General features: G+C 42.0%; 1 protein-coding gene across 6 annotated transcripts in view; it reads right to left on the reverse strand.

Moving 5' to 3' along the window:
• Nucleotides 1-26,896, reverse strand: part of ATP6V0A1 (ATPase H+ transporting V0 subunit a1) — a 242,656-nt gene that overhangs the window by 56,629 nt on the left and 159,131 nt on the right. For all 6 annotated transcript variants that reach the window (XM_033919294.1, XM_033919299.1, XM_033919296.1 and 3 more), the window contains 3 exons: nt 25,509-25,725; nt 19,379-19,486; nt 18,985-19,092 (listed from right to left, as the gene is read on the reverse strand). In XM_033919294.1, the coding sequence (XP_033775185.1) occupies nt 18,985-19,092; nt 19,379-19,486; nt 25,509-25,725 (433 nt within the window). The remainder of the gene's footprint in view (nt 1-18,984; nt 19,093-19,378; nt 19,487-25,508; nt 25,726-26,896) is intronic.

Genomic DNA, 26,896 nt, shown 5'->3' on the forward strand with positions numbered 1-26,896 from the left:
TTTTAGCTTCTCCAGACCAGTAGAGGTCCCCACCCTGTCTGTTGTTGTTGTTGTTGGGGCTGTTGCGCGGGCAGTTTTTGGTTTTTGCTGCGGGTTCTAGTATTTTTCTAGGGCCGGGGAGAATTGAAGAACAGCGGCTGTGGCTCGGCTGGCTTAGCTGGCGAGCTGTGGGGACCTTATTCCTTCGGGAATTTCTCCTCTGCATTTTCCAACAGCATTTTTGGGTATGTTATTTGTTACTCCTTTCGGAGTATTGTTTTTTCTCTCTGTTGTTTTCCAGTTCTTGGTTCTGCTTGGCTATTCGGCAGACTGAGGGAAATAGAGAGGAGGGGCTAGGATATACTGTCCCAAAGTTTTGTTTTCAGTCTCCACCTGCTGGTCATGATTAGATATATACCCAATCGTAAAGTTAACCTCTACTGGTCTGGAGAAGCTAAAAGAAAGTAAATTAGCAGGTAAGAACCTAATTTCTCCTTCTGTTTTGTGATTACAATATGTCAGATTTGAAATGTGTATCTTCTTGCCAGAGCTGGTGTTAGTCCGCAAACATGAGCTAGGATTTAATATAGAGAGAGAAAGTCTTTTTTGTTTATACCACAGCGCCAGTGTGGGTAGGAGAGGGCAAAGGGGGTGAAGAGGCTATAAAATAAACACACCAGGATGTTTGAAAAAAAACAAACACCCAATTGGCCAGGAAAATCTAATCGAATTAAAAAATTGATTCAATAGACTGAATCGAATCAAAATTTTTTTCCCTGAAATGGGCAGCACTACTTCCTAGTAGGGGAGTGAGGATTCAGGACTCTTAGGATCACAAGGTGGATGTTAATATTATAAAATATTCTTGTCTAGCATCCTCAGGTAGCCGAGTGGTGGTGGCCATTTACTTTATGGTGCGTGCCTGTCAGTCTGGCCTGCGCATTGCATCCTTTGTGAAGGTGCATGCCTGTCCTCTGCTGGTGCTGGTTGTTTTGGATGCAGTGCTGGGTGCCCTTTATGATGTCATTTGAGATCTTAGTACATCCTCTGCTGGTGCAGTGTCTGAGCACTGAACTTTTTGGATCTGTCTTTGGATGAGGACACTGCCTCGAGGATCTCCTTCAGCGGCCATCTTTTCAAGGACCAGATTCTTGTTGTTATAAGTCTGGATAACCTCTACTCAGGTGTTGCTGAACGCTGGCCTATATTGCTCCCTGTGAACCAGTTTTGCTGGATGTCAGGAGGGGATCGTAGTTCTCTTTGTTCCTCCTGCATGTGTCGTTAGGGATATTCAGGTTTTTCTTCCCAGAGACATTCCCAAGACTATGTCCATGTTACCACGGTTCCAATTCCAGGCATCCTTATGTTTCTGGGCAGTGGCTATGCCTCACAAAAAAAAAAAAAAGAAAGAAGAAAGCACCAATGTTGCCAGGGGTTGGGTGTGGCTTCTTCACTTGAAGGCTGTTTTGTCAGGAGTGGACTCAACTTTCATCGGACACTTGTTAGTTCTCCTTTGTCTGCCTCCGGCTTTGTTTCTGGACTCCAGCAAGTTGATTGCAACAGGGTCTGCGATACTCTGCAATACCTCTTAGTCATCGGTAGAGAATGATGCAGAGAAACAATTTGTCCCCGTCCACTCAGACTCTGTCTCCATCCCCGCCCTGCCCCTGTGGACTCTGTCCCCATCCCCACAGACTTTGTCTGATCCCATCCACACAAGTCTTGAATAGCTATTTTATATTGAAATCATTTTATTAAAGTATAAAAAGGAACAATAAGCTGTACAACTGTCATTTTATAAGTAACAAATACAGAAAAAGGATCAACTAAATCCATCTCCCCTCTCAATAACCCCTCCACTATTAGGAAAACTGAATGCTGCATAGAAAATTCATCCTAACAGAATACCTCAGCTGCACATACACAACACAAATGCCAGATACATAATAACTGACCAAAAAAGATAAACATAAATTAAACTAAAATCCCAGGAAGTCACACCTTCTAAATAGCACACCAAAGAAATAAAGAGATTTGTTTCCTCTTATGCTATGCAAAATATAAAGATCACACATGCCAGGGATTGTGTTAGACCAAGAAATGCAATTAGGACAACTTTCCCCTGGCTAAAGAAAGCCCTAAGCCTGCTGGAACGTGAAGATGGCATAGGCTAGTAGAGCGCTTTGGGGGTCCCCTCCCAAATTTCTGCCCTGGGCCCTACCCACACCTAACACCAGCATCGGCGGGGTAAACATTTCAGTTCTTATATATTCTAATCACAAAATAGAAAATACAATTACAGTAAAACCTTGGATTGCAAGTAACTTGGTTTGCAAGTGTTTTGCAAGACAAGCAAAACATTTTATTAAATTTTAACTTGATATACAAGCAATGTCTTGCAATACAAGTACATAGAATATACACACATCACAACTGAGCCAATGGTTCTTCTCTCTGACACTGCAAGAGTGTAGTGACTGTTCTAAACGAGCGAAATCTTGCAATACGAGTATGTATAGTATTTTGTATTAAAGTTTTTGGGTTGTGGAATGAATCGTCTGAGTTTCCATAATTTCCCATGGGGAAATTCGCTTTGATATACGAGTGCTTTGGATTACAAGCATGCTTCTAGAACGAATTATGCTCACAAACCAAGGTTTGACTGTATTTTTCTACCTTTTGTTGTCTGTTGGTCCAAGGCTCTGGTTTCTGTGTGTATTATGATAACTCTCTTGCCAGGGTCTCCTGCCCATTTGACGTTTTCTTCTTTCTCCATGCTTACCATTCATCTTCCATCTCTGTCCTCCCTTTCCATTTCCCTTCCCTCCTTTTTTCATCTCCATCCTCGCAGTCCAGTATTTCTCTAATGACCACTCTAGCCCCCCCCCCCTCAGCGATCCTCCAGCGTCCACCCCTGCGTACCTCTTTTATGGGATCCAATAAGGCAGTACACTTGTGCTCTTCGGGCCACTGGCAGCATGAATGAAGCTTTTCTCTGCTACTGCTTTGTCCCTAAGTGAGGCCAGGAAGCAGTAGCAGAGGGAAAACTTCTAGCCGCGGAAGGCAGCATGTTTACTTCACTCATGCTACCGGTGGCCCGAAGAATGACAGTGCAGCTGCAGTGATGGATCCCACCATCCCCAGATTCACCATCTCTCCTTTTCTCAACTACCCTTTTCATCTAGCATCCTCTCTCTCTTTCCCCACCACCACAGGGTCTTACAGTAGCTGGAACCAGAGAATCACTGCCTCATGTTGGGAATGCCTCTTCAATGCTGATCTTCGGGCTGCCAGTCAGACACGGTGCCTGACCATACCTCCATCCCCACAGACCAGCGGACATGCTCAGAGAAGGACGGAGGCAAAAAAAATGCAGCCGGCACCCTGCAAGACACAGCTGAGTCTCCTAGTTATACCTAACAGCCTGTGCTTGAACTCTCATTCGGCAGAAGAAGAGAAAAAGCAGGGACAGCCCAAAGCTCCTAAGGAACAAATGCAGGCTAGCCAACAGATATCATCAGGGATTGGCCTATCAGCTGCAGACTGAAATCTTTGTGTTATCCAAACAGGCAGAACTGAAGAATCACTCAGAATACAAAGAAATCTCAAAAAGGGGACTAGAACACTGAATGAAATAAGAAAAAAGAGAGGGCAGAGCAGATACGCTTTTTCAGGTACACATGCAGAAGGGGAAAACTGCAGATAGTGCTATAGCTCCCTGTGAAGTAAAGGAGAGTCACAGAAAAAAATTTGGAGTAGATTCCTTCTGCATATGGCTTGTGGCCCTTGGGAGATAACCCACTTGTCTAGAATGGTTTTCACTAAAATGTAATTCTATCCCCCCTTACTCTTCTATATATAAGTTCATGTAAACCTTTTTTTTCCTTCTCTTCCTATATTTTAAGTTCCACATCCGTGGAGATGATGCGGTATATAAACTTAAGGTTTAGTTTAGTTTAGGTATTGATTCCACAGTCTTAAGACTGGTTTTCAAAATTATTACGATCTCGCTCATATACTATGATATAATATGAATGGCACCATGGAAGCCTCTATGCGGAGTCCCACAGGGATCACCTTTATCATCTTTTCTTTTCAACATCTACATGACTTTTTGAAGCTTTTCCATTTATCCCCCTGTGAAACACTATTTATATATGCAGACGACATCTTTGTTCTCCTTGAGATAGACTCTAATCTCACTAACCTTGTTGGGAATATAATAGAATGTATATCGAAACTTCAGTCTTGGGCCCTTACTGTTCAAATGAAACTGAATGGCCTAAAATTAGAGCAGCTACCTTTGTCCATTCTGTTGCCTTCAGGATCCTCACTGCAGATTGAATTCTCAAGTAAAGTTCTGGGTGTCATTATAGATTCAACACTTTCAACGACTATCTTAAATCTCTGGTAAAAAAAATGTTTTTTAATCTCCATATGTTGAGGAAAGTAGGATCCTGTTTCCATCAACAACACTTTGCTGTCCTTGTTCAATCAATCATTCTTTCGAGGCTGGATTATTATAATTCGGTCTATTTAAGCTTGACCAAGAAAAGCTTTCAAAGACTTCAACTGATTCAGATACCGAGGCTGATCTTTTCAAAAAGTAAATTTGATCACATCTCTCCGCTCCTGCAAAAACTTAATTGGCTTCCAATAATTTCCAGAGTTTATTTTAAATGTGCCTGCTTAACATTTAAGATCTTGTATGGCATCCTTTCTCCTTTAATTCCCCTGTCTTGGAATTCTGTTAGATCTGACATTACCAAATCTACTCAAAAATTTAAATTGTCCTTTCATACAATGAAAGGCGTTACCTACATTGGCAAACTAGGGAAGTCTCTACTTTTCAAAATTATTGAGCTGTGGAATAATTTTCCTATTCAACTGCGCGATCTGGATTCTTTCCAACCATTTTGAAAACATCTGAAAACTTGGCTATTTTCAAAGTTGTAAATTCTGCTCCTCTTCATACTATTCCAAATCCATATTGTATCTGTTCTCCTTTCTAATTTCTTGTAAACCGTGCGGAGCTCTACTGTTATAGAGAAGATGCAGTATATAAGCGTAAGGTTTAGTTTAGTAAGTCTTTGCTTCTACTAATTATCCCCATTGATGAACATGTAAAATTATGTTTTAACCTTGTTATATGATTGTTGTATGTTGTATAAAATTTTACTATTATTGTACACCGCTTAGAAATGAGATTAAGCGGTATAAGAAATTTTAAATAAACTTGACACTTGTAAATAAATAAGATGAATTTACAGCTGAAAAGCTTGCTTCTAATTTTGGTTGAAAATAGGGCACAAATTTAGGAGGCTAACTTAGGAGTCAGCATTTTCTGAATACTGGGCCCACAGGGAAGATTAGGCTCTTACGTCAATAATCTTCTTTCTACTGGAAAGGCATTTGAGTCTTGAACCAGTGGTTATTCACCTCTAATCGCGAGTTGTGTAGAAGGCATCATCTACCTTTTTCAGCTCTGCCTCCTCTATCCCTGCTCTACATTCTGTGCTCCTCAGTTCATACCAAAGCAGTTAACACCCACTAGGAAAGGAGAAAGAAAGATAACTCCCTGACCAAGCCAGGTCTGTTCTGTCATTAAACAAAATTACAACTAAAGAACAGCAGTGCCAAGAGGAACGTGAAATCAAAGAGGAACTCAACAAGCCACCTACCTGAGTGCAGCCAACACTAACAGTTACGTAGTTCCTGCAGTCTTCCCATTTTCTAAAATTTTTTTTCTTAATGTACCCAGTAGAGAGCTACCTACAAACCTCTCCTTTTGAGGAGGGTATCACTGGACACTGTAGAGATCTTTCAAATAATCATTTTTCAGGCCTGACAGGAAAAGGTCAAGCATCTTGAAAACGTACACACGTCAGAGAGTAAGCAGGCTAAATTGAAATCTGACAGGGCAGACCTTCAAGACTCATATGCCTTTCTACTAGAGAGAAGATATTGAGGTAAGAACCTAATCTTCCCTTCTACTGCAAAAGCATATGAGTTTCGTACCAGTGGGATATACCAAAGCAGTCCCAAGTGTAGGGCAGGGTAGATGAGCCTGCTGCTAGCACCCTACGGTCCTGAACATCCTTTAAATTTACTCCACCTTTACCAGGCAGAGAGGCCATTTGGCCACTTGCGAATCAATCTTAGGCAGGACAAACAGCTCCTAAAAATTCGGAGCTAGTGAATACTTTACCACAGTCCTGGCAACTTGCAAGTGACCTTCCAGAGTTTCCCAGTGTTCTATTAACATTAGAGTAATATCTGGATGTGAAGGAAAAAAGGTGGTCTAGGACTTAGAACTGCTCATAACAGAACGCTGAGCAGCAGAGGTCTGTGGAGACTCTAGCTTCAAGACCCACAAGAATTCTATGAAAACCTCCAATAAAGATGCTGACTTAAAAAGGCAATAAACAGCTAGGTCATCTCCTTGATCCAAGAAGGGGACTCTTGCTGGGACCTGCCATCTTCTAAGACTGAAAAATCCTGTAAGGGTGTAATGGCATCAAATCTGACCCTCAATCATTCCATTCTCCTTCCAACTGGACATTAGGCTCTAGAGACTATGCAATCTAAGGATGAACTGCCTGAAATAGAAAATAAACCCTCTGAGAAACTGAAGCGGAGCCAGATGGATCCTGATAGCCCATATACCCTTCAGTAAGATCAGCTGGACAAAAACATTGGTAAAGCTGGTTGGGAGGGGACAAGCATTACCCCCCCTTGCCCATGCACACTCCCCGAGGGTCATACATGCCTACACTTTGCCGAAAATGGCAATTTGTTGATCAGTGGGTCAAGCAAAGGGGAACCCTGCAACCCAGAGGCCCTAAACTGGCCAGAGGGGGCTCCGTACATGGAGATCGCCCCCCATGTGCTCCCCTGCATGTGGCACATGGATGTTCTTTATATGGCCATCCAGCGACAATCTAGCTCAATTCCAATGCCAAATGCCCTGAAGAGTAAATATAAATTGATTCTGAGCAAACTCAAGGGTTTTTTGAGGCAAAACGAAGCTTTTAAAAATGGGACCACAAAGATGCAAAAAAAAATGGCCTGGGACAACTAAATAAAAGTTCTAAAATTATGGGAAAGGGATTTTTGGAGGTGGGGAACATGAATACAAGCCCCAGAAACCCCCAAAACAGTACTTTAATGACCCTCCCCGATTTGCCCCATAGACAATTTTTAATTATTTATTTATATACCACTTATATCCTAAGTGGTTTACATTCAGGTACTTTATCATATTTCCCTATCTATCCCAGAGGGCTCAAACTCTATCTAGTGTACCTGGGGCAATGAAGGGATTAAGTGACTTGCCCAGGGTTACAAGGAGCAGTGAGAGATTTGAACCCACAACCTCAGGGTGCTAAGGCTGTAGTTCTAACCACTGTGCCACACACTCCCACAATATTTACTGTGATGCTTGTGCTGTGCCTTCTTCAGCTCACAGAAAGATTGGAAAGTGGAAGTGACTTACTGCTTCAGACAAGCATACAAAAATTTTCCAGGTATTTGTTTCTTTGGGCTGCAAGTCAGGCATCTTTGTGGATTGGGAGGGGTCGTAACTGGCAGCCAATAAAGTCCCAGGGACCAACACGGATGCCAAACTGCCTGCACTCAAGCTCCGGCAATGACCAGGAGGAAGCTTCACTATAAAGAGAACGATCCCAAAGCCACAAGAGAGTTAGTGCAAGCTATCTAGGTAGGTGCTCTCAACCAGTATTGCCCTCCCAGCTACAAACCTCTTACAGTGAGGATCTGTATCGCCACCCAGGCAGAGCTGCCCCAGGGAACATGAGGACCTCTGCAGCATTGAAAAACTTCTGAAAGTGAACCAAACTGTCCAAAAATAAACTGAAAACAGAGATCATAAAGACATTTTCAGCTCCCCTGCAGAAGGATAAACTGAACAGCAAAGAATACAGAGCAGGAATAGAAGAGGCGGAACTGAAAAGGGTAAATGACACCTTCTATACAACTCAAAATTAGAGGTAAATAACCACTGTTTCAAGCTTCATGTGCCTTTTGCACTCAAAATTTGTAATCTGCTCTTCCAACAAAGGCCAAGTGTACATCAAAAGATTCATAAAATATAGGAATTAGCAAATAAGAAACATCCAAGCTGGTAAAACTGTAAACATAAAGCCTTACTACTACTACTATTATTTCTATAGTGCTACCAGCCGTATGCAGCACTGTACAGAGACATAAAGAAGACAGTCCCTGCTCGAAAGAGCTTACAATCTAAACAGACAAACAGGATTTCATGGATACAGTTAAGGAGAATGATTAATTTGCTGGCTGGGTTGGAGGGCAGTGGGGAGTAGGGTTAGGGATTGAAGTCTGCTTTTAAACAAGGGAAGGGGCTTGGCGGACAAACTTAGATAATTTATTCCAGGCACATGGGGCAGCTAGATGAAAAGAATGAAGTCTGGAATTGGCAGTGGAGGAAAAGGGTATAGCTAAAAGATTTACATCAGACTCCACTGCTTCAAATTCAATTAAAGCACATTAATTAGCATTTAACACACTGATAATGGAGCTTGTATTAATAATGCTTGCTCACTCCTTCTCAGATCTAACACAAACTAGTTCAGTCATTCTTGGGTTTTACATTAACAGAAAACCATCATGCACCTGTCACTGGATAAACTGAAAATGTCTGATCCTGACTCTTCCTAGTCTACGAATGACTCATTTCTAAACATCCATACTTAGATTTATATATTTATGCAGCACTGTGACATTCTTAGGAGGTGTTACTTTTCTATATTTGTTATTCCAGGATTGTTCTTCTGGTTTGAAGTCACTAGCTACAGGATATACACATTCTGATTTAGAGACTCCGCTTGTTCTGAGCAGCAATTCTGTACACAAAATAACAAACTACTGATGTGGCCAAACAGAAGCTGAAAGTAGAAGTAACTCTATACAGGCAACCTGAAGGTGTCTATACAGTATGTTAAAGTTAAGAGTATATCCTGCTCATTGTCTGCTTATAAGTGAAGGCAGATAAAACTTTCAACAGACTTTAATTCTGCTAGAATTCAGAAAGGGAAACAGTTGCTGGTTTTTTTAAGTATTAATTATTGCCTGCCCAATCAGTAGCAAGTGACAAAATTCCTGACAAAGCAAGCCACAGTAATACAGCACAAAGCTCACTAATGTGATTATGTATACAAAGCCACATGATCTTAACTGAATGATGGTGATGGAAAATCTGAGGCTCAAGAAATAAACATGCAAAGCCAGCTTTAATCTTACCACTTCATCCTCGGCAGGCTTGAAAATAAATTTATATTTAATGCAAAATGTTAATCCAAATCATGCTGTAAGTTGTGCAAACATTTGAAGTAAATCCCTTAAGATGACAACTGTACACCAAAAAAATGCCAGCATGCTCATATTCCACCAATGTTTACAACAGAAGATTTGCTGTTGGAATGCACAATAGTTTAAGTAGGTTTACCCTGATGTAGGTCCCTCCTTCCCACCCAACTCCATGCAGCCATTGCATCAACAGTTTGCGGTCATAGACCACAAACTGACTGTTAGGTATCATTGCTGAGTGATGACAAAGATGCTATTTCTGCCCAAAAAATGTTCTCCTAGGGTCTGTGAACAATGTTTCTGTGGCATCACTAACCCAACAAATTGAGTCAGAAATTAAACCCAGGTCACCTATATGGCAGGATGCCATTAATAAACATGTAAAACGGGGAGGAGGGAACTGCACAAGATATATTAGCATATTATAAATGTTTCATCACACAGCTATTATTAGTGTGGGAAAATTATCATTTAAAAATCAATTACATATACATCTGCTAGAAAGCATTTGTTATTGACTATAAAAACCCGAAGGACAACCAGAATCAGGCTGAAGTCATTTAACCTTTAGTTACTACTTTCCAAGTACTACAACAAAAGAAAGATTAGGGTCTTACCTCGGTAATTTTCTTTCTTGTAGATGTGTCTAGTGGTCCTGAAAGCTAGGGTCTTGTATCTGAACAAGCAAGTTGCTTGCAGAAAACTGTCAATTGTGTTTTAACTCCATCTCCTTTTCAGGTTGCTGCTCTTGCCCCCTCAGTTTGTACAAAAGCAATCAAGCAGCACTGTAATAAAAGACATAACAAGGAGGAGGAAAACGGGGAAAATTCCCCAACACTACAATTTTGTTCTGCTCTGTAACAAACATAGTAAATAACATTATAACATCCAAACATCTGCAACCAGTACTAATTATGTACAGAACTTGTAGCTACTCGCATGACCTGCTATCAAACAGAGACTTAAGCCAGACTGTATGTTCATGAGGATTTACCTATGTATCACCTTTCTTCTTTTATCTTTTCAGCTCCTTTGAGAGACAGAACATTCTTCAGATCCAGATTGATCCTAAGGCAGAAGAGCAGGCAAAGCCCATAAACGGGTGGGGCTTCAAGACCACTAGACACATCTACAAAAAAGAAGATTTACAACTACCGAATCTTTCTTTCTAGTGCAATGTGTCTAGTGTTCCTGAAAGCTAGGGATGTACCAAAGCAGTCCCCAGAGTTTACGGCGGGCCCACTGAGTCTGCCTTTAAAACGGAGGACCCAAAAGTGGTGTCTTTCCTGGCTGCAAAGCGAAACTGCAGTAAAGATGCAAAGCGAAAAACCAAAACAGAACTGTAGAAAATGTACAAGATGCAAGAATTTATTCAATAAAAGTCATAAAACATATATAAAAAAAATCAATAAAATAAATGTATCCAAAGACTGATTCTTGTCATGCGAACCGGATCCAACACGGTCCATATTTTGAAAAACACTTCTTCTTTAGCAACTCTCCAGAAGGGCATAAGTTAATCTTACAAGCGGGTTATATCTCATCATGACCAGCAGGTGAAGACTGAGACAAAACTTTGGAATAGTACATATCATGTGACTCTTCCCTAATTTCCTCAGTCTTCTCTCAGTCTCCAGCAGGTGTGGTGAGCTGTACCCATCTCCCTTGGTAGGGCTGTTGGAATTTGTTTAGGACTTTTGTCCCCTTTTTAGTGCCAGATTGAGCTTGGGTGGGCCCTGTTTGGGGGTTCATCCGACCTCGGGGCTGTCACACCCAGCGGTTCTCGTGCTGGGTCCCTCCCCAACATTTTTTTTAGAGGTGCCTCAGCGGTAAGCCTTGCCCCCTAATTCAAGCAAGGCATATTGCTTTGAAAGCCAGTGGAGTCTTGTTTTGTTAAAAAATAAAAATCCTGAGGTAATGCAGGTCGGAAGGGTTGCTTTCCTAAATATGCTGTAAATAACTGTATTTTTCAACTAACCGGCACTTTTTCTTTTAGCTAGGTCGCATATGGAGCAATTGAGCACTTCTCAGGGGAAGAGGTGCTCAATTTGGTCCAGACGCGAGACACTCAGGGCTGGCCTGAAAACAGTTGTTTGGGCCAGTGCGGTGGAGGAGCCTCATCGGCAGCGGGTACTGGCATCCAGGGCTCCCTGCCACTAGTGCCTTGCGAGCCGGCAGCGGTTTTCAGGGAACCCCGGTCTTCCCCTGCCACCCACGGAGGGATTTCCTATCAGCTGTTTTCTCTCACAGATGATGTCCGCTTTTTCCTGCTTTAGCGGCTGGGACAATTCAGGCTTCCCAGCCACTACATGTGCTGTAGGGGTTGTTTTTGGCAGGAACTTTGCCATTTTTCCTCACATAGCCCCTACATCTTGTATGTAGCCTCAGGTACCTTCTCCCTCTTTTGGCATAACAGGGACAGGTTTCAGCTGGGTCCCCTGCTGGGGCAGAGAGTCCCAAGGTGCCACCAGGGGGTTTCCCCCCATTTTCTTTGAGCTTTGGGTAAAGCATATTTTCAGGCGGCCGGGAGACTTACTTGTGTCCCAGGGGTCTCAGGGGGATGTTGTTCCATCCGCGCCCCCTTATATTTTGACCCCTTATTTGTTTTTGCGTCTCCCCTCCTCCTCCCTCATCCAGGTGCCCAAATATAGCCTGGGACGAGGACTTGTCTTCTGAGGAGAGTTTTAACTAATGCATGGGAACTTGGACCCTTGGGGAGAACCTCCAGGATCCTCTCGAGGGGATGGCCACTGGTACTGGGGACTTGGGTTTTCCCGTCTACCAGCAAAGTGGCATTCTTGGTGCACCTTTTTCAAATGAACAAGCTCTCAGATCTGATTCAGCAGCTCTCCTCAGTGTTGCGCTTTGAGGAGGCACTGCCTGAGACCCCGATTATGGAGGACCCTCTTCTTTCGGAGATCTCCTCTGCTTCCCGCTTCTGTCCGATACATCCATTTTTTTTCTAGATATTATCCTGGCGCAGTGGACTTCGCTGGAGGCATCTTTTTTGGTGTGGGTGCTCCTTGGCTTGTGGGGATAGGGCTACCTTACAGTCGCCAGTGGTAGACACAGTGATCTCAGCTATGGCCACGCGGTATACTGTGCCCTAGGGCAGTATAGAACTTCCTGGTACGTATGCTTTATTTCTCAATCTTTCAATAGGTTTATCACATAGCATATAATCACGGCACACTTTATTTCTCAATATCATCACATAGCATATAATCACAGTGTGCTTTTGTCTAATGTCCTCACCAAATCCTAATCTCTTATCCCATTCACAGACACTTTACCATCACTCCATTTGGACACTTGATTAGTACTTTTTTCTCAGTTCTCGAGTGGTTTCTCCAAGCACCATTATGTCCTTCACACATTCCATTTTTCTCACTTATAGACATTCACTCATCATCATTAGATCTAGTATTTTTCTTTATTTTTAAGTGGTTTTCTTATGCATCATTGAATTCACATTTCAACCTTATTTTCAATATCACTTTAACACTACTGGTATAGCGCAATCTCACATTTATCATCTCATATCATACTACAATATCATCTCTCTTAGGACCCCTGAGGAAGAAGTGTTTTTCGAAACACAGACCGTATTGGGTCTGGTACGCATAACAACAAGAACCAGTATTTTATTGATGTTTTTATGTCTTTCCTGGCTGCTACATCCACCCCATAGAACCTAGTAAAGGTATGAAGGGTAAACCATGTAGCCGCTCTGCAGATCTCCTCAGGCAAGACAACCCTAGTCTCTGCCAAAGAGGTAGCAACTCCTCTAGTGGAGTGTGCTTTCAACACAATCAGTGGCTGTTTACCACAGCCCACATATGTGGAGGAAATGGCCATTTTAATCCATCTGGAAAGCGAGGCCCTAGACGCCAGCCTCCCTTTCTTGGTATGACAGATCAGAACAAAAAGGAGATCTGAATGGTGAAACCTGAGGTTTTTCGATCCAAGATGGCGATTCAGACGGTCGCATAATGCTGGGCTCCGCGTTAGTGCCGTCTTTACCTTCTCCCGTGGCTGATTTCCTAGCATTGCTTGGAGGTTTTCAGAATAGGGCATTGCTGAGTTGCCACCGGTTTCCTTGCAGCATATCCAGAGGCTGTGTCAGTTTGCTGTGGGAATGGGGAAGAGGAAGGGAGCTCTGCCGCCAAGACCTCCGATGGCTGCAAGCTCCAAACAGCTGACACAGATTATGCTGGATGTTAAGCTACAGCGTCAATCAATGGGGTCCACTCAGGTTTTGGGAGGGATGCCGATTGAATTAGCAGACCTTAGTATTGATCGGGCTTCCTTGAGCCCAATCCAGAGGCAGCCCCCTTACCAGCCTGCAAGTAAGATTTCTGCATCGGAGGACGCAAGATAGCCAACCCAGCCAGGGATTTTGCTGTTGAGCCCCAGAAGAGAAGAAAGAGCAGAGGAGAAAGAGAGTCCTGCTCCCACAAAAGCCCTATCAGTGATACCCTCTGCAGTTATGGGTGAGAACACTTCCACTTCAATAGAGCAGTTTGGAGAGATTATTAAGCCTGATATAGTCTGTATGGACGATCTGTGGAAGGCCATAGCCACTATGGACTCCAACCTCAAAAATAAAAATCAAGGAAAAATTTTGTTGTTTACCTGCAATTACATCACTTTATTTTCCAGAGATAAATAAAAAAAAAATTTGACATTGAAATGTGAACATTTCTTAAGAAAGAACTGAATATTTCATGGGGTGTCCTAATTTTTTCACATGACTGTATATGCTGCCGCTGTCACATTGTCTGAGAAGAATTTCACTATCTTGCCTTTCAGAGACTTCTCTAGTGCCTGAATAGCTCCAAGTTCCAGGCAATTTATAGAACACTTCTGCTGAGCCGGAGTCCAACATCCAAGTCCATTGCAGTGACTCCCCCCCCCCAATCATAAAAGCTGGCTTCAGTCATTAGTATCTCCCAGGAGGAGATGCAAAGAGGCATGCCCCTGGAAATGGCAGCTGCTCTTCACTGTCTGTAGCCAGGGCAGTGGCTATTGTAGCGAGTCCAACTGAGAGGACCAGCAAGAAAGTCCTGGAGAAGTCTCATGTGCACTCAGGCCCAAGAAACCATCTCTTTGGTCACTACTGTCAACCCCAGGACCTGCAGATAATGCCATGCCATGAGAGCTGGTCTCTATAGCTGCTCCCAAATCTGCTTCTGGAGCTTCAATCTGTATGGCTCTGGAAGAAACACTTGAACCAAGGCTGTGATGAACAAGACTCCCAGGTACTTCAAGTGCTGAGTCAGTTTAGCTGTTCTTGAAGTTGATTGTAAATCCCAAGTCTTGGAGGAGCTGCACCACTCTCGAAACCACCAGCTCGCCTTCATCCATGGACAGAGCTCTGATGAGCCAATCGTCCAAATATAGATACAACTGAATCCCAGTTTTACGTTGCTACCTTCACCATCACCTTGGTAAAAGTGCGAGCTACCATAGCCAGGACAAAGGGGAGCACAAAGAACTGAAAATGCTGCTCCAGCACATGAAATCGCAAGTACTCTTTCTGGGTGAGGAAAATGGGAATGTGAAGATAGGTCTCCGTCACATCAAGAGAGGCCATTGCCACTATGACTGACCATGCAAAGTACAGTATCTTCAGAGCCACATTGACCAACTTGAGGTCTAAAATTAATCTGCAGTCATCTGAGCCTTTCTTTGGCATGATGAAGTATATGGAGTATCTGCCCGAGCCCAAGTCTGTGTCCAGGACTCAGTCTTGAACTTTGAGGGCTCTCTCCAGCCAACCAACCAGAGAAGTTACAAAATGGCCTGGCATGGGGGCACAGAACTTGATTTTATACCCCTCCCAGAATACATCTAGAATCCAGTGGTCTGCACCAATCTGAGAACAGGCCTACAGTCTGCTCCCTATCAGGGGTGCGCGGCCCCTGGCGTCACTTTGCTTTTTTAGTGGCTAGTGAGGAGCGAGAGCCCAAGGCTTGCTGTCTCCTGTCCTGGTGAATCTCTAATGCTATATCTGAAAGAGTTTTTGCATCCCAAATATATACTGAACCTTCACATGCCTCAAAATTTGCCCCGGAACAAACTCTAGGCTGTCTGGGGTCTGCTGTTGGTAAAGACTTGGGGCAACGATCCTTCACACTGGCTATCATGTCATCTAGGCCCTTGCCAAAGAGCATCTGTCCCTTGAAGGGAAGCCTGCTTAACGTAGCTTTAAAGCATCTCGAGCTCACAATCTGATCCAGAGCATCCATCAGGTGGACACAGCATAGGCCGAGGCTTTGCTCATAATGCTGATAAGATCACACAGAGCATCTGCAATATAATTCACTCCAGGGAGAAGCATTACATTACATTACTGGCTTATATTCCGCCTGTACCTTTCAGTTCTTGGGGATCCTCACCATCTTATCAGTTCTAAGGGCTGAGGCAGGTGAGTGTGACAAGCATATGCCACAAAGGAAGATGCAGCTGTCACCTTAATCCCTAGGAACAAAGATTCAAATTGAAGCTTAGGAGAAAGTCCACTTTATGGTCCTGAGGATCCTTTAACATCATCCATCCTTCACTAGGCAAGAAGGTTCGTTTTGTGACCTGCGCCACTTTTGGCTGAACAAATAGCTACTGGAAATCTTGCACCATGGGATACAGCTTGGCCATGGTTTTAGCCACCCAAAGGGATCCCTCTGTCGATTTCTGGTGGTCAGTAACCAGCTTAGTGATGTCTGGATGCGAGGAAAAAATTCACGGTCAGAGCCACAAAACTGCTCATAATTGAGCATTGAGAAGAGGAAGCTGGACGAACTTCCAGCTTTAACTCTTGCAGCAAGGTGGAAATAACGCTTGAGAGAACATAAGAACTTAAGAAGTTGCCTCCGCTGAGGCAGACCAGAGGTCCATCCTGCCCAGTGGTCCGCTCCCGCGGCAGCCCATCAGGCCCACTGCCTGAACAGTGGTCTCTGACTAATTTTATAATTTACCTCTAATCCTGTCCCTATAACCTTACCTCTAGAGGTCCTGAACAACTGGCATACTATGGGGATCTTTCCACTAATCCAAGATTGCCACCACTTATTGACTGCTGTCCTCCTACATGGAAGCAGATCTGCCAGGGAGAATTCATCCTGAGATCATGGAATCAGACTTGCTAACTTCCCAGTCCGTGACAGACTAAACCTCATGGTCCAATTATGCATCCTCGTCTGGTCGGGGAACCTGCTGAGGGGAGCATCCCTGCACTGTCGCCACTGATGCGCTGCTAATAGACACTGAGGACTCACAGCCATTCAAATAAGCATTCCATATAAGGCTCACAAAATCCGGGCTGAAGCCTTGTACTGGGGGTCTTGCCGACCCCAGTATGGACCCCCTGCCAGTCCTCCTGGGCTCTGCAGCCCCCATACAACTGTGCTTGGCCAGTACATGGGTAGGGTCTCTTCCCATGGGAATGCACCTCCTGCATCCACCCTGGAGGACTCAGAAGAGGCTGAGCCTGAGGCTCTCGCGTGCTCCGTTGCATTCAGAACATGGACACTTCTTGGCTGGCCATCTAGCACAAACCTGGCACAATATAGGGGTAAGAAGGCCCAAGGAATCCATCTCAGATGATTTTGAGCAAAATTGAGGGGTTTTGAGGCAGATGGAGGCAAGAGAAAAAAAAGATTGCTTAAAATCTAAGATGGCTGCCACTAGAAAAAAAAAAAAAAGCTCCAAAAACAGCCCATGGAGACCTCCCTGGAGGAAAACAAATCACAGGGAAAGGGCTTTTAGAGGTGGGGGACCAAGGCCTTGGGGTTAGAAACCTTTAAATTCAGCTACAAAAACCCTGAGAGAACATGTAACCCAGCTTCACGGAAAGAACATCTTTAAACCCAAGAGAGCCTCTTCCATTCTATGGAAAAATAAACCAACCGACTCTCACAACAAATTCAAATTTCTGACAACTGACATTCCCACCAAAATTCAAATTGGTGGACTGCCCTGTTCCCAGTCAGATCAGTGAACCCACTATTTACAAAGTCAAACTGCAGACTTCAGAGCATACTCTAAAGAAAGCCACATCATGGTGGCTGAAATGTCAGTTTCTACTTGACAAGACACAGCAAGACCTGGAAACCTGCAACATAAGAACATAATATTTGCCGCTGCTGGGTCACGCAGCAGCCCTTAGTCAAAGACCAGTGTCCTATTTGAGTATAGCCTTACCTGCGTACGTTCTGGTTCAACAGGAACTTATCTAACCTTTTCTTGAATCACTGGAGCGTGATTTCCCCTATAACAGCCTCTGGAAGAGCGTTCCAGATTTCTACCGCTCTCTGGGTGAAGAACTTCCTTACGTTTGTATGGAATCTATCCCCTTTTAATTTTAGAGAGTGCCCTCTCGTACTCTCCACCTTGGAGAGAGTGAACAATCTCTCTTTCTCTACTAAGTCACTACTCTTCAATATTTTGAATGTTTCAATCATGTCCCCTCTCAGTCTTCTCTTTTCAAGGGAGAAGAGGCCCAGTTTCTCTAGCCTCTCATTGTAAGGCAACTCCTCCAGTTCCTTAACCATTTTTGTCACTCTTATGTTCTTATGTTCTCTGGACCCATTCGAGTAGTACTATGTCCTTTTTCATGTACGGCAACAAGTGTTGGACGCAGTATTCCAGGTGGGAGTGCACCATGGCCCGTTACAGCAGTAAGACAACCTTCTCAGATCTGTTTGTGATCCCCTTCTTAATCATTCCTAGCATTCTGTTTGCCCTTTTTGCCGCTGCCGCACATTACGCGTACGGCTTCATTGACTTGTCTAAAAGTCTCTTTCCTGGGGGCTCTCTCTGAGTATAGTACCTATAACATCCTATATTTGTGCATATGATTTTTACTGACATGCATCACCTTGCACTTATCGCCCTACCCGATTAACCCCATAGGCTACAATAGCTTTATTTATGTGATGCCTACCTGCTTCAGCATAGGATTTCAGCTTGAATCAATGGAGAAGAAATCTGCCTCACAGATTCACTGAATGAGCCTGATCTTCTGGCTGCGAGTCAGACCAAGGTGGGACTGAACCTCAACCCCTGGAAAATCACACTGCAAAAGCAGAAAGACCATGCAGCTGGCCCACTGTTAGTCCCAGCCAAGCTGGGAAGGAGCCCACACAGCCTGCGCTCAAGCTCCTGCCTAAATCAGGGATGCGAGCTAAAAAAAATATAAAAGCAGGCTGGCTAGCTAGGTGTCCCCAAGGGATGATTCTGCTAGCAGAAGACTTCTGCCATGCAAATATGCGTCTTATCCCCGACAGAGATTCCACTGAGACTCCATAGAACACTGAGAAAAAAAAAAACCCCAAAAAATAAAACCACAGAGCAGATCAAAAACACTTCTGATCAACATGCTTGCAGAAAACAAACTGAGGGGGCAGAAGCAGCTCCCTGGGAAGGAGGTGATTGACAGTTTTCTGCAAGCAACTTGCAAGTTCAGATTCAAGACCTTAGCTTCAGGACCACTTGACACATTGCACTAGAATTTAGGTTTTGCCTTCTAAATGATACTTGAAATGCAGAAGAGTAATACACCTCAGTAGTTACAAAAAGCATATTTATAACACTTAACAGGGCCCTGTGCATAGCAAAAACATTTTACTGTAAAGGAAACGGCCTCATGGAACTCACCTCTTCTCCCTCTTCTGAGTGCATGGACAGTTGGTCATGCTGAATAATTTCAGCATCTTCTTCGGTTGGCCCATTCCCTACCCTGATACCGCCAAAATTGTGTGTACCCTACACAGAAAAAAAATGAAACAAAGTTTTAGATACTATATAAGAAAGAAAAGTAAATGATTTTAGTGTTTTGGATTTTAATATTTCTTAAAATGTTTGCAAAACCTTATGGATAATTTTACTCACTGTTACTAATATTGCATCTAAGGTGAGATACAAATTTAAACAATACAGAGTATAAAAACATAAAAATTGAGAAGAATCTCTATAATAATCTAAAATCTAGGGAGCCATTCAAATCTTATCTCTAGCACCCTTCATTAGTAGTGCATAATCAACCACTCACCAAATGTTTTCTCCTTAAATACTGGTGGCGCAGGACGAGGGGTTTGACAACAAGCATCCATGGAACACAAAGCAGTGCACAAACAACAAGGAAACTCTGAAGTCCTATCTATGGAGACAAAGAAATGCAGAGAATTACTGCTAACTGAACTTGGAATAGTGATGCAATACTATTACTATAAAATCTACTTATCCTTAATCCTTTCCCCTCCCATCACTTCCGGACATATGTTCTAGTGTTGGCCAAGGGCTGAAATGGAAACCTTCTCTGAGCCCAGGCCGTGCACTGCTAGTAGTTGGAGTATACTTTCATGACTATACTTTCATGTTTCTTCATTCACAGTATCTTAGGGGTCCTTTTATTATGCTATTTATTTATTTAAAGAACTTATTATCCACTTATCTCCTAAGTGGCTTACAAGTAAACATACACAGTAGAGGTAAATTTTTACCATACATTTTCCAATACATTATAAATGGGCTTAACACATCTTTACATTTGGTCTGTCACCAGGTTATCTTCTTTCTCATTTTTCTTGGAGTCATTCTAATAAAAACACACGGAGAGTGCAATTATTTACTTATCCTTCCATAAAATCTTGCCGTTATAAGAGGATCCTCGAGAAAACTTTTTCTTTTCAAGCTGCTAAAATGAATATATGGCTCAGAAAAATGATGTTAGAAGCTTCTTCTTACTTAGATTTTAGGAAATTACTGAAGACTCAATTATTTAATAGGCTGATATCGTAATGTTTTTTGTCTTTTTCTTTTCATTTCAACCATGTTGCATTTTATTCCTACATTTCTTACCTACATGGTTTGCACTTCCATTTTGATCAATTTTATTGAAATGTCCGTACTTCTATTCTGATCAATTTTATTGAAATGTATGTGTAATGCCTCTTTTGCTGTATTTTATTAAGATTTTTAATTGAAATGCATGTATTGTTTTTTCATGCTGGGAGCTGCTTAGAACCTCCCTGGTTTGGCGCCAAATAAATAAATAATTATTATTACATAAGCCTTTTCTGCATGCTAAGCCCAACTTAGTACGGTTTTGCAAAACAAAACAAATGTCAATCATGAATACGCCATTTCCAACATCACAAACATTGCCAGTACATATGGACTTCTCCAAATGACATGTATCGAAAACAAATACACTATATCTGCATAGGCTAGAGATGGAAATCTGCAGTTTTGACTGCAAGAATTAAACCAAGAGCTGATTGTGGAAGCAACCATGAGCTTCTGACATGTAACATCAAGGTAAAGCTTCACAAAGAGATCGTTAGAGACCTCCCAAAATACGACATTGAAAATATTCCATCAGACTATTGGATAAAACTAGACAATAGATTTGCCTTTCTTAATACAGGAGATAGAGAGCCTGAAGAGTTATGGAATGACATCAATAATAAAAACACTCCAGAAGAGAAAGAAAGCCAAGAAATCACCTTGGATCTCAGAAGAAACCAGAAATGTAGCAGAACAAAGAAGATAAGCAAAATTTTCCAGTAAAAGGAAAAAATATCACAAATGAACCGAGTGTTTCAACATCAAGTTCAGCAAGACAATGAACGATATCAAAAATCAGAAAATTTAATCAGAACATGTAAATGGAAAAACCAGCAGAAATTCCAACCTCGATTGGCTTAAAGACACCAATGGAATGATATTGAATGATCCAGAAAGCATTAAAAAGAGATGGAAAGAATACATGGAAAATTTATACAAAAAAGGCAATGAGGATAACATTAGGAAAATTGAACTGGAAACTGATTACATTACATTACATGAGAGATTTATTTTCAGCCATTGCCTTGTGGTTCAAGGCGGATTACAAAAGAATTACAAAAAAATGTATTACATAAAGAAGATATCTGGGAATCTCTAGTGGAGATAAGGAGTAGATGTGGTTGCTTTGGGGAATCGGGAAGGTATTGGGAAGTGGGAAGGAGCTAGCGGTATTAAGTCATTTGCAGGAATTTCTTGAAGAGTAGAATCTTTATTTCTTTTCTGAATACATAAGAATATAAGCAATGCCTTTGCTGGGTCAGACCCGAGGTCCATCGTGCCCAGCAGTCCGCGCACGCGGCAGCCCAACAGGTCCAGGACCTGTGCAGTAATCCTCTATCTATACCCCTCTATCCCCTTTTCCAGCAGGAAGTTATCCAACCCTTTCTTAAACCCCAGTATCGTGCTCTGCCCTATTACGTCCTCTGGAAGCGCATTCCAGGTGTCCACCACACGTTGAGTAAAGAAGAACTTTCTGGCATTTGTTTTGAATCTGTCCCCTTTCAACTATTCCGAAAGCCCTCTTGTTCTTTTATTCTTTGAAAGTTTGAAGAATCGGTCCTTCTCTACTCTCTCTATGCCCTTCATGATCTTGTAAGTTTCTATCATATCCCCTCTAAGTCTCCTCTTCTCCAGGGAAAAGAGACCCAGTTTCTCCAATCTCTCAGCGTATGAAAGGTTTTCCATCCCTTTTATCAGACGCGTCGCTCTCCTCTGAACCCTTTCGAGTTAACGCCATATCCTTCTTAAGGTACGGTGACCAATATTGGACGCAGTACTCCAGATGCGGACGCACCATCACCCAATACAACAGTAGGATAACTTATTTTGTTCTGGTTGTAATACCCTTCTTGATTATGCCTAGCATTCTATTTGCCTTCTTAGCGGCCGCTGCGTACTGTGCCATCGGCTTCATTGTAGTCTGAGGTCGTAATTAGTAGATTGGAGATTTGGTTGTCGAGTTTTGCTGCTTGTGTGGCTAGGAGGCCATCATATAGTTTTTTCTATCTGACTTCTTTGATTGGAGGGTACGTGAATGGATTGCGGGTTTTTCTATATCTAGTTGATGTAGTTTGGATGAGACGGTTGTTCAGGTAGGCTGGGCTGTCGCCATTTATGGTTTTAAAAAGTAGACAGTAGAATTTGAATAGTATTCTTCCCGGAATTGGAAGCCAGTGTGAGTTGAGGTATGCTTCTGTGATGTGGTCATGTTTCCTCAATGAATAGATAAGTCCCAGTGCTGTGTTTTGGATCGTTTGTAGTTGTTTTATCATTGTTGCTGAGCAGGGGAGGTAGAGAATGTTGCAGCAGTCTAAAAGACCTAGAACTAGGGGTTGTACTAAGAGCCGGAATTGTGTTCTATCGAAGAATTTTCGAACTTGTCTTAAGTTTCTTATAACTGTGAATGATTTCTGTATTATTTACAGCATCTATCTATCGTCATTTCTAGTAGTTTTAGGGTGGGAGTAACTATTTTAAAAGAAGTCATAGCAGCAATTAAAGCTTTATCGAAAAACAATTCACCTGATATCGACAGTATTCCAATTGAATTAATCAAAGACTCAGAAGGTGCTATCATGGCCCTCACTTGACTGTGTCAACAGATTTGGAAGGAAAAAACATGGCCAACTGATTGGAGAAAATCACTATACCGAACAAAGGTGATGCCAAAAACTATAACTACAAAACGATTGTATTAATTCCACACGCCAGCAAAATATTGCTGAAAATAATACAATGAAGGATACAATCATATGTTGAGCAAGAACTACCCAAAGGTTCAGGCTGGTTTCAGAAAAGGTCGAGGAACAAGAGATATTATTGCCAATGTTAGATGGATATTGGAGAACAGCAAAGAATACCAAAATCCCCTATACTTTTGCTTCATCGATTACAGCAAAGCTTTTGATTGTGTGGATTACGATAAACTATGGAGAACTCTACCACAAATGGGAATACCCAAATACATTACTGAGCTGATAAAGAGCCTCTATGAAAATCAAGAAGCTACAGTGAAAACTAAGAAGCATCTTGTCACCCTAACTGCTCATCCTTTACAGCAAAGCCATCTTCAATAAAGCAAATTTGGAAGAAGAGAGCGTCAGTTTCAAAGTTGGTGGCCAAAATATAAATAACCTGTGCTATGCAGAAGATACAACACTCATAGCAAGCAGCAAAGAAGAAATGTTGTATCTACTGAAAAAAAAGGCAAAGCTGAAAGTCATAACATGAACATAAACAAGACAAAGATCATGAACATGGAAAACAATGAAGATTTTGAGCATGAAGGTGAAAAGAGGATTTCAATCTCCTGGGCTCTTTTGTAAACAAAGAAGCAACTAGCAGGGAAGAAATACTCTGCAGAATAGCACTTGGTCACTCTCTAATGAAGGCTCTTGGCAAAGTATTCAAAGGCAAGGAAATAACACTCCAAACGAAGATCAGACTTGTCCACACACTCATTTACTCGGTGGTCAATTGTAGATGCAAAAGCTGGACACTACGGAAACAAGACAGAAAGAAGATTGACTCATTTGAGCTTTGGTCCTGGAGAAGAATTTTATGTGCGCCATGGACCACCAGAAGAACTAACAAATCAATTCTGGAAGAGATCAAACCGACTATGTCACTTGAAGCCCAAATGATGAAGTTACGACTGTCTTATTTTGGTCACACTGTCAGAAGACAGAGATCACTGGAGAAACATCATGTTTGGAAAGATCAAAGAAATCAGGGGAAGAGGGCAATCAGATGGCTGGACACGTTGAAAACAACCATGGGGATGATGCTGGAGGACCTTACTGGACTAGAACAAAACTGATTTTTTAGATTTGTAATTCATCAAGTCGCTAGGACTCGAACATGAGTCAATGGCACCTAAAAAAAGCCCAATTTTAGTGTTGCCATCAAAAAGGATCTTTTTCTATTTGTTGCATTTCTGGCTGGGAACTAATATTAGCATCAGTGTGTGGCTATTTAAAAAATGATTGCAGTAAAACTTAACACTTCCTATTTAGGAGGCACTAAGGGCTCCTGCTTATGGACACACTATTAGCTAGTGTAGTTGTAATATTAGCACACTTGCTGATTAGCGCATCCATAACCCCCCCCAAAAAAAAAAATAAAAAGCAGCAAAATATAACACATACTTAGCATGCTCAAATGGTAAAACACAGAGCACCTATCTTGTTTATTTTAAAGTTTTTCTATCATTTAATTGACAAAATGTCATCATTCAAAACAGTTTATAAAATGATGAAAACAACAAAGACTAAAGAAACATAATCAAAAATATGAATTAAAAATATATACAATCTTAACATGAAATTACATTATAATTATAACATCCTAAAGACAACTAGCTAAAAATCTGGTCCCTCCTAAACAATTACTTTTGTCTCAATCTAGTTCTTTTTCCTCATTTTGAATCACCTCCCTTCTATCCCAGGCTGGTGACATTATTGGCAGACACTGACCAGCTCTGAGCTTAGTTAGTAGGGAGGAGTAATTTTATAACACACCCAAATTAAGCAATGAATAGCTAAATAAGGAACAACAGTTTTCAATGGGAAAATATGCACATACTCTCCCTTTAAAAATTATCCCACAGTAGTATCTGGACTTGGGGAAATCCACTGCATATTCCTAGGATAAGCAGCATAAAATCTGTTTTACTGCTTGGAATCTTGCCAAGTACTTGTGACCTGGGTTGGCCACTGCTGGAAACAGGATACTGGGCTTGATGGATCTTTGGTCGGTCCCAGTATGATAACTCTTAAGTTCTTATGCATCTGTACACAGTTAAACCTGCTATTTAGTATACACAAATTTTCCAGTTCATGTTATGTGAGCATTTTAAAAATAACATGTGTGAAAACTAATCCCTCCCAGGGAAATGCATTCACTCAGTTCCAGCAAACTTAGACACATACATGCTACATATGCATTAGATGGTTCCTATCGAATGCACAACTTTATAAAAATGAAAAGACATGGGAGAAATATAAATAAATAAATGATTCTATTCCAGGGTATAAAAGTCTATCTGCAAAAATGCCTTTTAAAAAGAATCCTATTTGGGTCAGTGTTGAATAGTTGCTAGGTCTCTCCCATTAACAGAGGCAGTAACCACTGCCTCAGTAGCATCTTCCATCCTGGCTGGCCCAAGGTGCAGAAACTGGATTCAAACCTGGGTCTCTCATGCTGTGGTGCCAGTGTATCATCAAGCAAACTCCAACCTTCCCTCAGTTAGGAGAAGATGGAACCTGCTGCACCTATAGTTTTTTTCGGTCTATCCAAGTATATAAAAGATATCTTTACAGAGTACTATGTACCTGTCCTCTATAAATTGCTTTGAAATTTGGATCATTGTAACCGAAGAGGCACATCGTGATGAAATGGATTAGAAGACTTGGGGCATCCTTTGATATTGTGGCATCATACGCACACCATTTGTAGACAATCAGGATAACCAGGTAACCGAACAATGACAGCATGAAAATCATTTCAGGAATAAAGCCCAGGTAAATATTCAGTGGCTTCTTGAAATATCTAAAAAATAATGATAAACAAAGTATTTCTAACTTTTGCTTATTTCCCAATGTTTCTTGCATACTTTATTTTTAAAAGAAAACCAGTCTCCTTGAAGGGCAAAGCCTTATAGTGAGCTTTTTCAGCTTTCTATCTATAACTTCCAACCCCTGTTTCCACAATTGCTTGAAAGGGCTTTAGCAATGGGAGGTGAGCCCTCAAACAAGAGCCATCACCAATTAGTAGAAAGGATCCAGAAAGACCCTCTGTTTTATAACCGATCTTCTCTGTCATACCAAACTGGGTACTAGGGAAAATTCTCACTTAGATTTGGGCTCCTTTCCAACACAACTTTGTTCATATGAATTAAAAAGAGATTATGTACTTACCCTGGGAAGCTCTTTTCCAGTAGATAGGCGAGACATTCTAGACAAGTGGGTTGTATCCCAATGACCGCGTGCCATATGCAAAAGGAATCTACTCCAGTTTCTCTGTGACTCTGCTCTATCTTCAGTGTGCTCTCTAGCTCCACCTTCAATTAGTACTCAAACATCGAGAGCCACCTCACAAAACGGTAAGAAGAGACATCAATGGCAATCAAGTCCATAAACAATAGTTCTGCTCAAGATGAATATGAAAACATTAACTGCAAACAGCCAACAAATGCATCAGAGGAGCTCAAAAATGACCCCTGCACATAACAGGAGCATAATACAGATTTTGCTCAGCCCAGGGGCTGACTGACATCCAAATATCAACTTGAAGAAGCATAAACAGATTGCGATAGTAGGCAGGCGCAGGAAGGACAGGGTAGGAGTCTAGAATGTCTCACCTATCTACTGGAAAATAGCTTACCAGGGGGTAAGTACATAATCTCTTTTTCCAGTGCAATAGGTGAGACATTCTAGACAAATGGGACATTCAAAAGCAGTCCCAAAAAGCCAGGGTGGGCTGACTGCGTTGACCCTCAAGACTAAGAACACAAAGGCAGAGTCCTGTCTCACCACCACATTCACTCTGTAGAATTTGGCAAATGTGCAGAGTGGATCAAGTAACTGCCCTAAGGGAGATTGCATTAGCCTTGGCCCATAAGGAGACCATGCTTCCAGTAGAATGCACCTTACAGGAAACTGTTTACCACAGAGAATGGAGGCTGACGAAATGGCCATACATATCCACCTCGAAATAATTA

This window comes from Geotrypetes seraphini, chromosome 13 (assembly GCF_902459505.1).
Source record: "Geotrypetes seraphini chromosome 13, aGeoSer1.1, whole genome shotgun sequence".
Taxonomy (NCBI): Eukaryota; Metazoa; Chordata; class Amphibia; order Gymnophiona; family Dermophiidae; genus Geotrypetes; species Geotrypetes seraphini.